Raw genomic sequence first — 12936 nt, 5'->3', positions numbered from 1 at the left:
AATTGCATACGGGCACAATCACTTTTGATCGCGATTTCAACGGACATAGAGCAAAATGGGCCGTGGTGCTGAAATTTACCTAGAATTACGACAATTAAGGAGCAGATACCTGTAAACGGCTATATTTTCCCTGATTTTCATTAAAATTATTTAAAATGAAGAAGTCAATATATTTTTTTCAAAATTGGCATACAATTTATTCATACATTAAAATAATATAACCTTTTTTCTTTGATTTAATCATTTGAAATGGCGGATGTACACTGAATTCTCCCAGGAAGGTCGTAGGGGGGCTTCTCAATCTGCGGGCATTGTAGCATCGGCGTCAGTGACCTGACCAAAAATTTCTTTGTTTATTAATTTTATAATTTCTATATGAATTAAAAAAAAAATCGTGGAATTAAACGCTTAAAAAAATAAATTTTGGGGCGAATTTTTGCACTATTTTTGCTTCGAGGTATCGTGTTCGCCAATTTGAAAAATATAGTTTTGAGAAAAACGCGTCTAAAGCATGCATGCAACGTAACTATACCTCTCCCAGCGCTCGAACGCAAAGAAGAGTCGTCACGGTTGACGATCTGTAATATAAAAAATACTTAAATTTACGTTCTAAAATTTTGTTCACATAATCATATAATCCTTATTAACACTTTATAAAAACAAAGCCTATCGCGAAATTGGCAAACTTGTCGATAAATCATAGCCCAGCGTTCGAAACATCGTTGTGCATTATTGCAACACTGCCAAAATAGCGCCGGAGAGCTGATTTGGCCGCCCAAAAAAATTAACTGAACGACAGGAGCGAATAGTGGTGTCCACGGTGGCAAAAAATCAAAAAATTCCGCTGTCAAATTATGCGAGGCCCTGCAAAATTTGTTTGAAATTAATTTCAACCCCCAAACTGTTCACAGTACCCTATAAAAGGCTGGGTATCATGGCCGGGCTCCTGGACGCAAACCCTTCATTTCAAAGATAAATAAGAAAAAGAGGCTAGAATTTTCTAAACAGCATTTAAATAAGGGCGACGCTTTTTGGAACACCACCATATTTTGTGATGAATCAAAATTCAATTTATTTGGGTCAGATGGAGCACAAAAGATTTGGCGAAAGGCAAATAAAGAGCTTCAAGAGAACAGCCTGCTCAAAACAGTTAAGGGGGGAAGCTGGTCTAGAATTTTGAAAGAATCGAAAAATTTTTTTTTGTCTTAAAAGGTGCTTTAGGGTCTTAGAAATAATATACCAAATGAGGGATGCCAGCAAAAATGTCTAAATGCCCAAATTTTTCATTCGACGGCAGTGCCTCGCAGGTATGCCCCGAACGCTATTTACAACTTTAAACGCGTTTTTCTCGAAATCACTTTTTTTAAACTGGCCGAAGACATAATTCGAACAAATCTTTACCGATTCTTACGAAATTTTGACAATACATTCGAAATACCTTTCTCCGGAGACGTACGTAGGATTTTTTATTTATATTACATAGTTTTTTTTTAAGCAACAATTTTATGTCGTTCTTTATAGTGAAAATTGTAACTTTTTGTTCAAACGTGCACCATTTCGCGAAAAAACAAAATATCGAAAAAATCCTACGTACGTCTCTTTCTGTTGTTATATAGAAACTAAAAAAATTTTATTTTTTGATCCAGGACAAAAATTAAGGAGTTTACGTCTTCGGCAATGGACCCACTAGAAAAAAAGGCGCCTTAGGAGAACTGCTGGACAGCGGCCATTTTGAAATTAATTCAGACGAAAAATTTTGTATTTGTACCATGAAAGCTATATTATTAAACCTATTTCACAGATTTTCGATTGATTCCTTTGTTGAGTCAAAATAAATTCATAAAATATGCCCATTTTTTGCGCTCTAGACCAGCTTCCCCCCTTAAACAAAGTGGAGGAAATGTGATGGTTTGGGAGTGTTTCGCAACATCTGGTGTCGGAAAGCTCGTATTCATAGATGACACAATGGATAAGCATGTGTATCGCGACATTCTTAAAGAAAGTTTCCAAGTTTCCCTTAATGGGACAATTCTCTAAAAGAGGCAATAATTGCTGAATTGAATAAAATAACACCTTCCGAAACTTAAAATCTGGTAAATGCATGAAGACACGTTTGCAGGCCGTTATTCAGTCTAAAGGAGTATTAGCGCGTTACCGCTGCAATGGAGCAAGCAGATTACGCTACCTGTGCCAATACCTTTTTGATGTGAATTTGTGCCTTATTTTACCTTTCAAGGTTGAGCTTGTATACCTAAGTCGAAATTAATTTTTTTTGTTCAGATACATAATAAATAAATACATTTAGAAAATACCGTTTTCTATTTTTTTATACTTTCATTCGAAGAAAAGTTATTGCACTGTGAACTTTGATTTTTCCAGTGTATGTATATAAATAATTGGCGCGTACACCCTTTTTGGGTGTTTGGCCGAGCTCCTCCTCATATTTGTGGCGTGCGTCTTGATGTTGTTCCACAAATGGAGGGACCTTCAGTTTCAAGCCGACTCCGAACGGCAGATATTTTTATGGGGAGCTTTTCATGGCAATACAATCGGAGGTTTGCCATTGCCTGCCGAGCTATTAGAAAAATGTTTTTCTTAATTCTGGTGTTTCGCCGAGATTCGAACCTACGTTCTCTCTGTGAATTCCGAATGGTAATCCTACACCAACCCATTCGGCTACGAGGAGTGCGTTACATACATCCAAAACGTTGATGTAGTCACACGGGATATTCAGGAGAGCGTGAATAAAAATAATATATACCTAAGTTAATATAAATCGAAACCAAAACCATCGAAAATACTAAAAATCGGTGACTATGGTTTCGAAGTAGTGAAGAAATTTAAATACCTTCGGGTAATCATTAATCATGACAACAAAATTTCTGCAGAAATCTGCTACAGAATCCTTATGGCCAACCGCTTCTATTTTTCGCTGTGTCAACATCTAAAGAGTCGCTTCCTAGACAGAAAAACAAAGATTTCACTGTATCGCTTACTTATTATTTCCATCTTGCTATACGGTAGTGAAGAGTTGCGGATAAACAGAACCTGCTGATTTTCGAGAGGAGAGCTCTGCGAAAAAATTTTGGCGCGATATGTAATAAAGGCGAGTGGCCGAAACGCATGAACTCGGAAAAACTATATGCTCACCCATCTCTTGTAACCACAATCATGATCAACAGATTGAGATGAGCAGGTCACATACTGCGGCCTAACACGGATTACCCACCTCAACAAATACTCTTCGGTAAATGACAGAGCAGAAAGGGCCGCCCGCCGGTTAGATAGATAGACGCGTAGAAGAAGACGTAGGCTTATTGGGATTTCGGGCATGGAGGACACAGGCACGAAACCGGGACAATTGGAGTCATATGTTACAGTAGGCGAAGACCCGACCAGGGTTGTCCAACCAACAATGATGATGAGGAAAGGGAATATAAGAGAGATTGACACATTTGTTACAATCGATGGAAGAGAAAAAATGGCGAATCTAAAAATCCAACAAGAGATATACAAACAAAATGTTGAAGAAATAACAAAAGTAAGAAAGATAGCGGAACAAATGAAAGAGCAAACTTAAACTGCGGGTAAAGAGAGTGAAAAACAATGTAAGGAAATCACTATCAATGTGGAAAAAAGCAAAAAAACATATGCAAACGTGTTAAAACTCAACAATACCCGAAAAAAACTAAGAAGATATCAGAGTTAAAAAAATGCGTGCCCATTATGATAAAACTTAAAACAAAACAAACAAGTGATATAACAAAAGAAGACTTGAATAATAAAATTAACCCTAAAGAGCTATTCATCGCTGACATAAAAACACGTCAAAATGGGACTATGATAATTAATAGCGTGAATAATGAGGCAAGAAATAAAATAAGGCAATAATGGAAAAAATATGAGTGACCAATATGAGATTAAGATCCCCCGACCACTTAAGCTAAAACTGTTGATAATTGGTATGTCTTTAGAAAAAAATAATGAAGATTTATTAGAATGCTTGAAGAGCAAAACAAATGTATGGAGCAAGATGAAATTAAAGTCTTGAAACCATACGCGGTCCAAAGAAATAACAAAACGTATTACAATGCCATACTGGAAGTGGATGAAGGACATATCTCGAGCGCCCTAATTGAAAAAGTCAGTATTGTGTGAAAAAAATGCAAAGTATATGACGGAGTTGACATGACGATGTGCTTTAAATGTAAAAGATACAATCACAAATCACAAGTATGTAAAAACGACGAAACATGCAGCATATGCTTTGGAAAACAAAAAACAAGCAAGTGCAAAGACGACCCCGAAAACAAATGTATTAATTGTATAAGAGATAACGGAAAATTCAATTTGGGCATAGACGACAGCTATTTATATACGAGTAAACAATGCCCAGTGTATAAGTTAACACAATAGCTTACAACAGCCCAACAAGTTGACCATTAGCAACGGTCAATAACTCCGCACGAGCAACCGAAGAATTGCATGAGCTGTTGACAAAAGCCAAGTAAACAACAGTCAGCAGCAATTGCCAAACTATAAGTCAGCAATAATCAATTAAGAGGGCACATGCAAGTGCAACGTGACGTGTAGACCATAATAGGTATAATTTGAAGTTAAAGAAATTTTTGTAATTAATCTTAAGTTTAATTCAAACCAATAAAGACGAAAGCGGACGCAAGTCCACCGGTTTTTAAAAAATAAAAGTAAATAAATAAAACTTTAACTGGCGCCCGATGAGGGACTGGTTTTAAGGTTCGCGAGTGAGGTGTTGTGCAAAAACGAGTGCAATCACAAGGACGCGAGTCGAGAGCCGATGTAGCGTTGGAATCTCATAGGAAAGGAACGCTCGCTTCCAATAGTGCGACTTGGAGATGCCCCAGTAGCGGAAATCAGCAAATAGGATTCACATACCACCGCCGGGAAGTGTTTAGAGTAAGAATATTAATATTAATTATTCAGAATTATAACAAAAATTTCAGAAAACTATTGAGTGTAACAAAAAAATTACAATTCGATTACGATTAAATAAAAATTAAAAAAAAAAAATTTATTGAGAAAAGACAGTTGAATATTACTATTAAATTAGGATTATTAAAAAATTATTGAGAAAATACAAAGTTGAATATTACTATTAAATAAGAATTTATTAAACAATTTATTGAGAAATATAAAGTTGAATACTACTATTAAATAAGAATTATTAAAAAAATTAACTAATTTAAAAAAAATACAAATTTATTGAATTATTTAAAAATCCCAAAAAATATAAAAAGAACTATCAAGAAAAATTATATAAATATAACTAGCAAACCCGGCCCCCTTCGCTGGGCACACTAAAATAGAATAGATATGGTTTAGAACAGAAAATATATGGTTTTCATATTATTCATAAACAATATTTTTTGTTTTTCTATTTGTTTTTGAGTAAATATAAAATATAAATTGAAAATCAGGAAAAAAGAAGATTGTTTTTAAATTTCAAATCAACGCATTTGAATAAACAATCGTCTTTTTTCCTGATCATCCATGAATTTTTCGTTTCAATTTATATGTTTTATTAAGCATTGGAGCTTTTTTAACCATTATCCATTTATATTTACGAAAAAAAAAAACCAAAAAAATTGTTTTTTCCACGAACACATAATTTCATTCGGATTTCACATTAAATTCTCAAATTTCGTAAGAAATTATTCACTGTTCCAAAATCCACTCCAAAAAAGTTCACAAACAATTTTTGCATGTTGCTCTTACGTTTTTTCCTTATGGCATCCAAATCAGAAAGAAATATTGACACATTGTAACTCACACTGTCAATTTGACAGTTCAGTTCCGCCCCAAGCGTTAAAAAAGTAAGCGACATTATGGCTGGCTCAAAAGAACGCTGTACCCGTTGCCACTGCTCCGAATTACAACCAAACTTTACGAAACCCATTTTCAATACTTACTTAACAATGTGCATAAGTTTGGTTTAATTCGGTGCAAAGACACGGCGGGTCCACGTTTTGGCATATATTTCCAGACCCCAGTCATCAATAGGTATGAAAATTACCCCGTATTAAAGCACTTATCAACAGCTTTCATTTGATACCCATATTGTAGATACACAACCAAAGGTTACCCGGGTCCACGTTTTGACCTATATCTCGAGACCCCAGTCACGTAGCGGCATGGAAAATACTCTGTACTAAGGCATTCACCAACAGCTTCCATTTGATACCCATATTGTACATACACATCCGAAGGTTACCCGGGTCCACGTTTTGACCTATATCTCGAGACCCTATCTACCAATAGGTATCCAAACTATACGGAAACCATCTTCAATACCTACTTAACAATGTGTGTAAGTTTGGTTTAATTCGGTTCAAAGACACGGCGGGTCCACGTTTTGGCATATATTTCGAGACCCTAGTCATCAATAGGTATGAAAATTACCCCGTATTAAAGCACTTATTAACAGCTTTCATTTGATACCCATATTGTACATACACAACCAAAGGTTACCCGGGTCCACGTTTTGACCTATATCTCGAGACCCCAGTCACGGAGCGGCATGAAAAATACGCTGTACTAAAGCATTCACCAACAGCTTCAATTTGATATCCATATTGTACAAACACATTCTAGGGTCCACGTTTTGGTCTCTATCTCGAGACCCTAGTCACGGAGCGGCATGAAAAATACTCTGAACAAAAGCATTCACCACAGCTTCCATTTGATACCCATATTGTACATACACATCCGAAGGTTACCCGGGTCCACGTTTTGACCTATATCTCGAGCCCTATGCACCAATAGGTATCCAAACTATACGGAAACCATCTTCAATACCTTCTTAGCAATGTGTGTAAGTTTGGTTTAATTCGGTGCAGACACGGCCGGTTAGCGAACACACAAAAAGTTGACTTTATTTTATATATAAGATTTTTTTCAGTTTGTGTCCGAAAAATCCAAATATCTTACGGAACCCTATTTTTTTCCAAAATAAAATGTAATCCATGTTACTCTTGAATAATGTAGTTTTCGAATGGTGAAAGAATTTTTAAAATTGGTCCAGTAGTTTTTGAGCCTATTCGTTACAAACAAACAAACAAACAAAGTTTTCCTCTTTATAATATTAGTATAGATAACAAAATCTGGCTTGTACAGCCAATAAAATAATATAATTCGAAGCTGCGATTCAGCACCTTCGGGGGGACCCTCCAGCTTATAACAACGAACAATCTCTGCGATTCACCACCCAAGGGACCCTCCAGAGAATTATAAAGCAAAATATAATATAAATATTATAATAAAATCTGGATTGTACAGCCAATAAAATAATATAATTTGAAGCTACGATTCACCACCTTCGGGGGGACCCTCCAGCTTATAACAACGAACAATCTCTGCGATTCACCACCCAAGGAGAATTAAAAAAAATATATCTATATATATGAAAATGAATTGCTGTTCGTTAGTCTCGCTAAAACTCGAGAACGGCTGAACGGATTTATCTTATCTTGGTCTTGAATTATTCGTGGAGGTCTAGGGAAGGTTTAAAAGGTGAGAAAAATTCGAATAATTACCGGGAAAATCCTCAAAACAGCATCAACACGTGGACCCGGGTAACCTTCGGATGTGTATGTACAATATGGGTATCAAATGGAAGCTGTTGGTGAATGCTTTAGTTCAGAGTATTTTTCATACCGCTCTGTGACTAGGGTCTCGAGATAGAGACCAAAACGTGGACCCTAGAATGTGTTTGTACAATATGGATATCAAATTGAAGCTGTTGGTGAATGCTTTAGTACAGAGTATTTTTCATGCCGCTCCGTTACTGGGGTCTCGAGATATAGGTCAAAACGTGGACCCGGGTAACCTTTGGTTGTGTATGTACAATATGTGTATCAAATGAAAGCTGTTGATAAGTGCTTTAATACGGGGTAATTTTCATACCTATTGATGACTAGGGTCTGGAAATATATGCCAAAACGTGGACCCGCCGTGTCTTTGCACCGAATTAAACCAAACTTACACACATTGTTAAGTAGGTATTGCAGATGGTTTCCGTATAGCTTGGATACCTATTGGTAGATAAGGTCTCGAGATATAGGTCAAAACGTGGACCCGGGTAACCTTCGGACGTGTGTGTACAATATGGGTATCAAATGGAAGCTGTTGGTGAATGCTTTAGTTCAGAGTATTTCCATCCGCTCCGGGACTAGGGTCTGGAGATAGAGACCAAAACGTGGACCCTACAATGTGTTTGTACAATATGGATATCAAATGAAAGCTGTTGATAAGTGCTTTAATACGGGGTATTTTTCATACCTATTGATGACTAGGGTCTCGAAATATATGCCAAAATGTGGACCCGCCGTGTCTTTGAACCGAATTAAACCAAACTTACACACATTGTTAAGTAGGTATTGAAGATGATTTCCGTATAGTTTGAATACCTATTGGTAGATAGGGTCTCGAGATATAGGTCAAAACGTGGACCCGGGTAACCTTCGGACGTGTATGTACCATATGGGTATCAAATGGAAGCTGTTGGTGAATGCTTTAGTTCAGAGTATTTTTCATGCCATTCCGTGACTAGGGTCTCGAGATAGAGACCAAAACGTGGAGACTATAATGTGTTTGTACAATATGGGTATCAAATTGAAGCTGTTGGTAAATGCCTTAGTACAGCGTATTTTTCATGCCGCTCCGTGACTGGCGTCTCCAGATATAGGTCAAACCGTGGACCCGGGTAACCTTGGGTTGTGTATGTACGATATGGGCATCAAATGAAAGCTGTTGGTGAATGCTTTAGTTCGGAGTATTTCCATCCGCTCCGTGACTAGGGTCTCGAGATAGAGACCAAAACGTGAACCCTAGAATGTGTTTGTACAATATGGATATCAAATGAAAGCTGTTGATAAGTGCTTTAATACGGGGTAATTTTCATACCTATTGATGACTAGGGTCTCGAAGTATATGTCAAAGCGTGGACCCGCCGTGTCTTTGAACCGAATTAAACCAAACTTACGCACATTTTAAGTACGTATTGAAAATGGGTTTCGTAAAGTTTGGTTGTAATTCGGAGCACTGGCAACGGGTACAGCGTTCTTTTGAACCAGCCATAATGTCGCTTACTTTTTTAACGCTTTCTGAGTTGGATGCTATAAGGAAAAAACGTAAGTGCAACATGTAAAAATTGTTTGTGCATGTTTTTGGAGTGGATTTTGGAACAGTGAATAATTTGTTACGAAATTTGAGAATTTAATGTGAAATCCGAATGAAATTATGTGTTCGTGCTCCAATGCTTAATAAAACATATAAATTGAAACGAAAAATTCATGGATGATCAGGAAAAAAGACGATTGTTTATTCATATGCGTTGATTTGAAATTTAAAAACAATCTTCTTTTTTCCTGATTTTCAATTTATATTTTATATTTACTCAAAAACAAATAGAAAAACAAAAAATATTGTTTATGCCAAAGCGCTTGAATAAAGAATAAAGAAATAAATAATATGAAAACCATATATTTTCTGTTCTAAACCATATCTATTCTATTTTAGTGTGCCCAGCGAAGGGGGCCGGGTTTGCTAGTATTATATATATAAATAAAATAAATCATTATTGAATTAAGGAAGTCTTAAATAATGCCAAATAACCTTATCCGACCCTCTGTGCTTAATGCACCCTCACCTCTTTACTTCACCATCTTTAGCCAACCCACCCCCTCAACCTGCTTCTGGTCCATTCAACATGGACCAATTAACAAATTCAGTGACGGGACTTGTCAAAAATATTTTGAGACAGCAAGGACCGAATCTAGTACAAGCAGCCCTTAATCCTAATGCAAACTTTTCCAATATCAATGACGCACTGTTGACGCAAATCATCTAAACAACATTGGTGAACTAGACTAGACTAGAATACCAGCCGTAGTCAGATGCTTGCGAGAATTTTCAGGAAAACCTCGAGAATATAACTGGAAGAAGAGTGTAGATCGCATTCTCCATATCTACGAACCCCTCAAAGGCGCCCCTAAATATTATGGCTTTCTTAATGTTATAAGGAATAAGGTAATGGGCAACGCCGACATTGCCCTAGAATCCTATAACACACCATTGGACTGGAAGGCTATTTCAAGATGCCTTACACTCCACTACGCCGATAAGCGAGATCTAGGTACCCTAGAGTACGGCCCATTTCCTAAATGCAAGTTGCAATGTATATTTACAACTCATATAGCTCCTAAATGCATTCGTGAATTTTATGGCAACGCCTCATGTTCCTAATCGGTTGGCAACTCATTTAGATGCGCATAAAATGTCAAAATCGTGCATCAGTTTTGTTTGGTATGCAAAGCGTGTTCAAAGAAACTACAATGGCAGAGTAAGTCGCTTTATTTATTATAAATATACTATTAATTTGTTTATTTATGTTTGAATCTTTACAAATAATTGAAAACGTATATTTATATCTATGTTACAGAGAAAAGAAGTGGACACATGAACGCAAAAAGTTATTAATTACGACAAGACTTCGCCATGAAGCTGATTTTAGTGGCAAAAAAAAGAAACGAAATACCATTTGGGAAACTATATGGCGAGAAATTAAAGATGTGGAAAGCTCTTTTCCCTTTTCCAGAGACGATATAACTAGATGTTTCTTAAACATCATGGGAACCTATAAACGCATCAAAAAAAGAAACAATACATCTGGTGAAGCTCCATCAAACTGGGAATACTTTGACGAAATAGATAAAGTTTTTGGGAGCCGTAGCAGCATTAATGTGCCATTAGAAATGACTGATTATTCTTTCGAAGAAATAACTATAAACCCAACGATTTCTTCTCCGGTTTCTTTAACAAGTGAAGAAGACTTAGCGCCCACAACATCAAGGAAAAGAAAGAAAAATGACGTGATTGAATTTTTGGAAAAAGAATCGGAAAAGGATGGTGAGGTTTTGGATAAGTTGCTTAAACTTGAAAACGAAAAGCTAGAAGTCGAAAAAGAAAAACTTGCTGAACTGAAAGAACTTCGTGCCTTATTCGAAGCAATAGGAGAGAAAAACCGTGATTGATCCCTAAATCAATAAAAAATCAGAGTGTTTTAATTATAAAATGTTTTTATTATAAGCGCTAAGCTACCAGAGACCTGAAGTCAATAAAATTTTTGTTTTTTTTTTTGTGTTTAACAAATTTTGTCTCATTTAAGAGATGTAATTTACCATTTCAGCCTGAAAACAACGCTGCCAAGCCTTTTCGTTTCTCTTGTGCTTCATCTCTTGCCAGCGATGGAATGCTAACGCCAACTTCTGACTCCTTTTCCTCCAGTTCGATGAAATGGGTGTTATGCTGTTTTTCATTAAAGATAATCAGATTGTGTAGAATCATACACGCCAAAACGATTGTTTTTGGAACATGGGCGAGTTGTGCACCAATAAATTTCAATATTCTAAATTTTTGTTTAATATTCCGAACGCCTGTTCAACAAAAACTCTATTGGAGCTTAAAATAGTGTTGAACTTACTCTGTTGCGGTGTTAAAAAGCCATTGTCACGGTACGGAACCATTAGAAAGGTGTCCAGTGGATAGGCTGCGTCGCCTAAGAAATGATGACTTGGGGGAATACTTATTTCGCCGTTAATTATAGCTGTTCGAAGTGGGCTTCTTTGCCATACTGAAGCGTCATGACATCGCCCGGGACAACCGACAAAGATGTCCAAAAATTTCATCTCGCTGTCAACAACGGCCTATACAAATTGTTTATTATGTACTTATATATATGTATAGTTTGATAAAATATCTGTATATCTACAAAGTTACCAGTGCAATGATGCAAAACATTCCTTTTCTGTTATAGAAACTAATGGCATCGTGTTTTGGCTGTGATATATGGATGTGTGTCCCATCGATACAACCTAACACAAAAGGAAATATGTTGTAACGACTTTGTGAAAAACCATCCGCGATCTTTTGTTGAGCTGCAGTAGTACTTGGAAATTTTATTAAGGTCGATTTTAAGCGACATATAAGTTTGAGCGATTTAATAAAAGTTCTATACGTAGCGCCCATTCCTACATTAAATCTGTCACTAATTTGTCGAAATGATGTGTTATTCGCAAGTTCCAAATTGTCAGGTGCAATGCTTTTTCTAGGGAAGCTGCAGGACGACCCGCTGATGATTCGGTCCACATTGGTTTTAACATTGTTATCAACCTCTAAAATTTTGGTGACCTATTATATATTGTATTTCAAATTCATTTTTACGCACCTTGAAGGTATTTTTTTTGCATTCGAAAATGGGAATAAAATGTGTCGTCATCCATTAGTGAAACAGATTCGCAAAATTTTTTATTTTTTATCACCTTTCTTTTCGATGCCTTCAGTGTCCTTAAAAAATTATACCGCTTGTTTTTTTTCTTTTTAATAAGTTGTCTTATTAAATCAATATTTCATGTATTAGTCTTATGCATTAGTTCTTCAGCACTTGCCAATAAAACAAATTAAGTATTCCTTGTCGATTCCATTTTCACGAATAATTAAATTCTTTGTTTTATTATCTACTTTTGACACATGTTTTATGTCCCTAAACGCCGTTTTCATGCAAAGCTGTTTTATGCAAAGCATGGTTGCAATTAAAACTCTGCTTTGCATTGCATACACATTTTTTAGAGTTATGCATTGCAAACTTGAGCTTAGGAAGTCGGCCTACCAAATGACCTCTTTAGTGCAGGGATACTTCATTATTCAAGAATTTTATCAACTCCTTTATTCGCATCTCTCTCTTATTTTGAACAAGCACATGGAAGGTACATTTTGGGATACATGGAAGGTGGGCCAGAATCTATGCATTTACTTACCCGAACATATAGGGATAAAGTCCTCGACACTTTTATACGAGTTTGGAAAGCGACCTACCAAAACTTCTGGGTATGAGAGAGCCAG

The 12936-nt window shown here is 36.3% G+C and overlaps 2 protein-coding genes across 2 annotated transcripts; one reads left to right on the top strand and one right to left on the bottom strand.

Moving 5' to 3' along the window:
* The first annotated feature begins 10370 nt into the window (after nt 1-10370).
* On the top strand, nt 10371-11137 carry LOC129250478 (uncharacterized). Its single transcript, XM_054890103.1, has 2 exons — nt 10371-10378; nt 10478-11137. The coding sequence occupies exons 1-2, from the start codon at nt 10371-10373 to the stop codon at nt 11067-11069; spliced, it is 600 nt and encodes a 199-aa protein (XP_054746078.1). The 3' UTR covers nt 11070-11137.
* Nucleotides 11138-11220: 83 nt separating this feature from the next.
* Nucleotides 11221-12510, bottom strand: LOC129250477 (putative nuclease HARBI1). The gene is made up of 4 exons (XM_054890102.1): nt 12263-12510; nt 11815-12209; nt 11487-11741; nt 11221-11343 (listed from the first exon to the last, which is right to left on the bottom strand). The coding sequence occupies exons 1-4, from the start codon at nt 12315-12317 to the stop codon at nt 11221-11223; spliced, it is 828 nt and encodes a 275-aa protein (XP_054746077.1). The 5' UTR covers nt 12318-12510.
* Between the last annotated feature and the right edge of the window lie 426 nt (nt 12511-12936).

The sequence above is a fragment of the Anastrepha obliqua genome, chromosome 6 (genome assembly GCF_027943255.1).
Source record: "Anastrepha obliqua isolate idAnaObli1 chromosome 6, idAnaObli1_1.0, whole genome shotgun sequence".
Taxonomy (NCBI): domain Eukaryota; kingdom Metazoa; phylum Arthropoda; class Insecta; order Diptera; family Tephritidae; genus Anastrepha; species Anastrepha obliqua.
The sequence above is the reverse complement of the archived record's forward strand: the minus strand, read 5'-3'. Positions and strand labels throughout refer to the sequence as shown.

Coding starts and splice junctions, on each gene's coding strand:
- LOC129250477 (XM_054890102.1), bottom strand. CDS start 12,317: ATGGATGACGACACATTTTATTCCCATTTTCGAATGCAAAAAAAATAC. Junction 12,210..12,262: donor GCAAAAAAAATACCTTCAAG/GTGCGTAAAAAT, acceptor CCAAAATTTTAG/AGGTTGATAACAATGTTAAA. Junction 11,742..11,814: donor TGTTTTGCATCATTGCACTG/GTAACTTTGTAG, acceptor CAATTTGTATAG/GCCGTTGTTGACAGCGAGAT.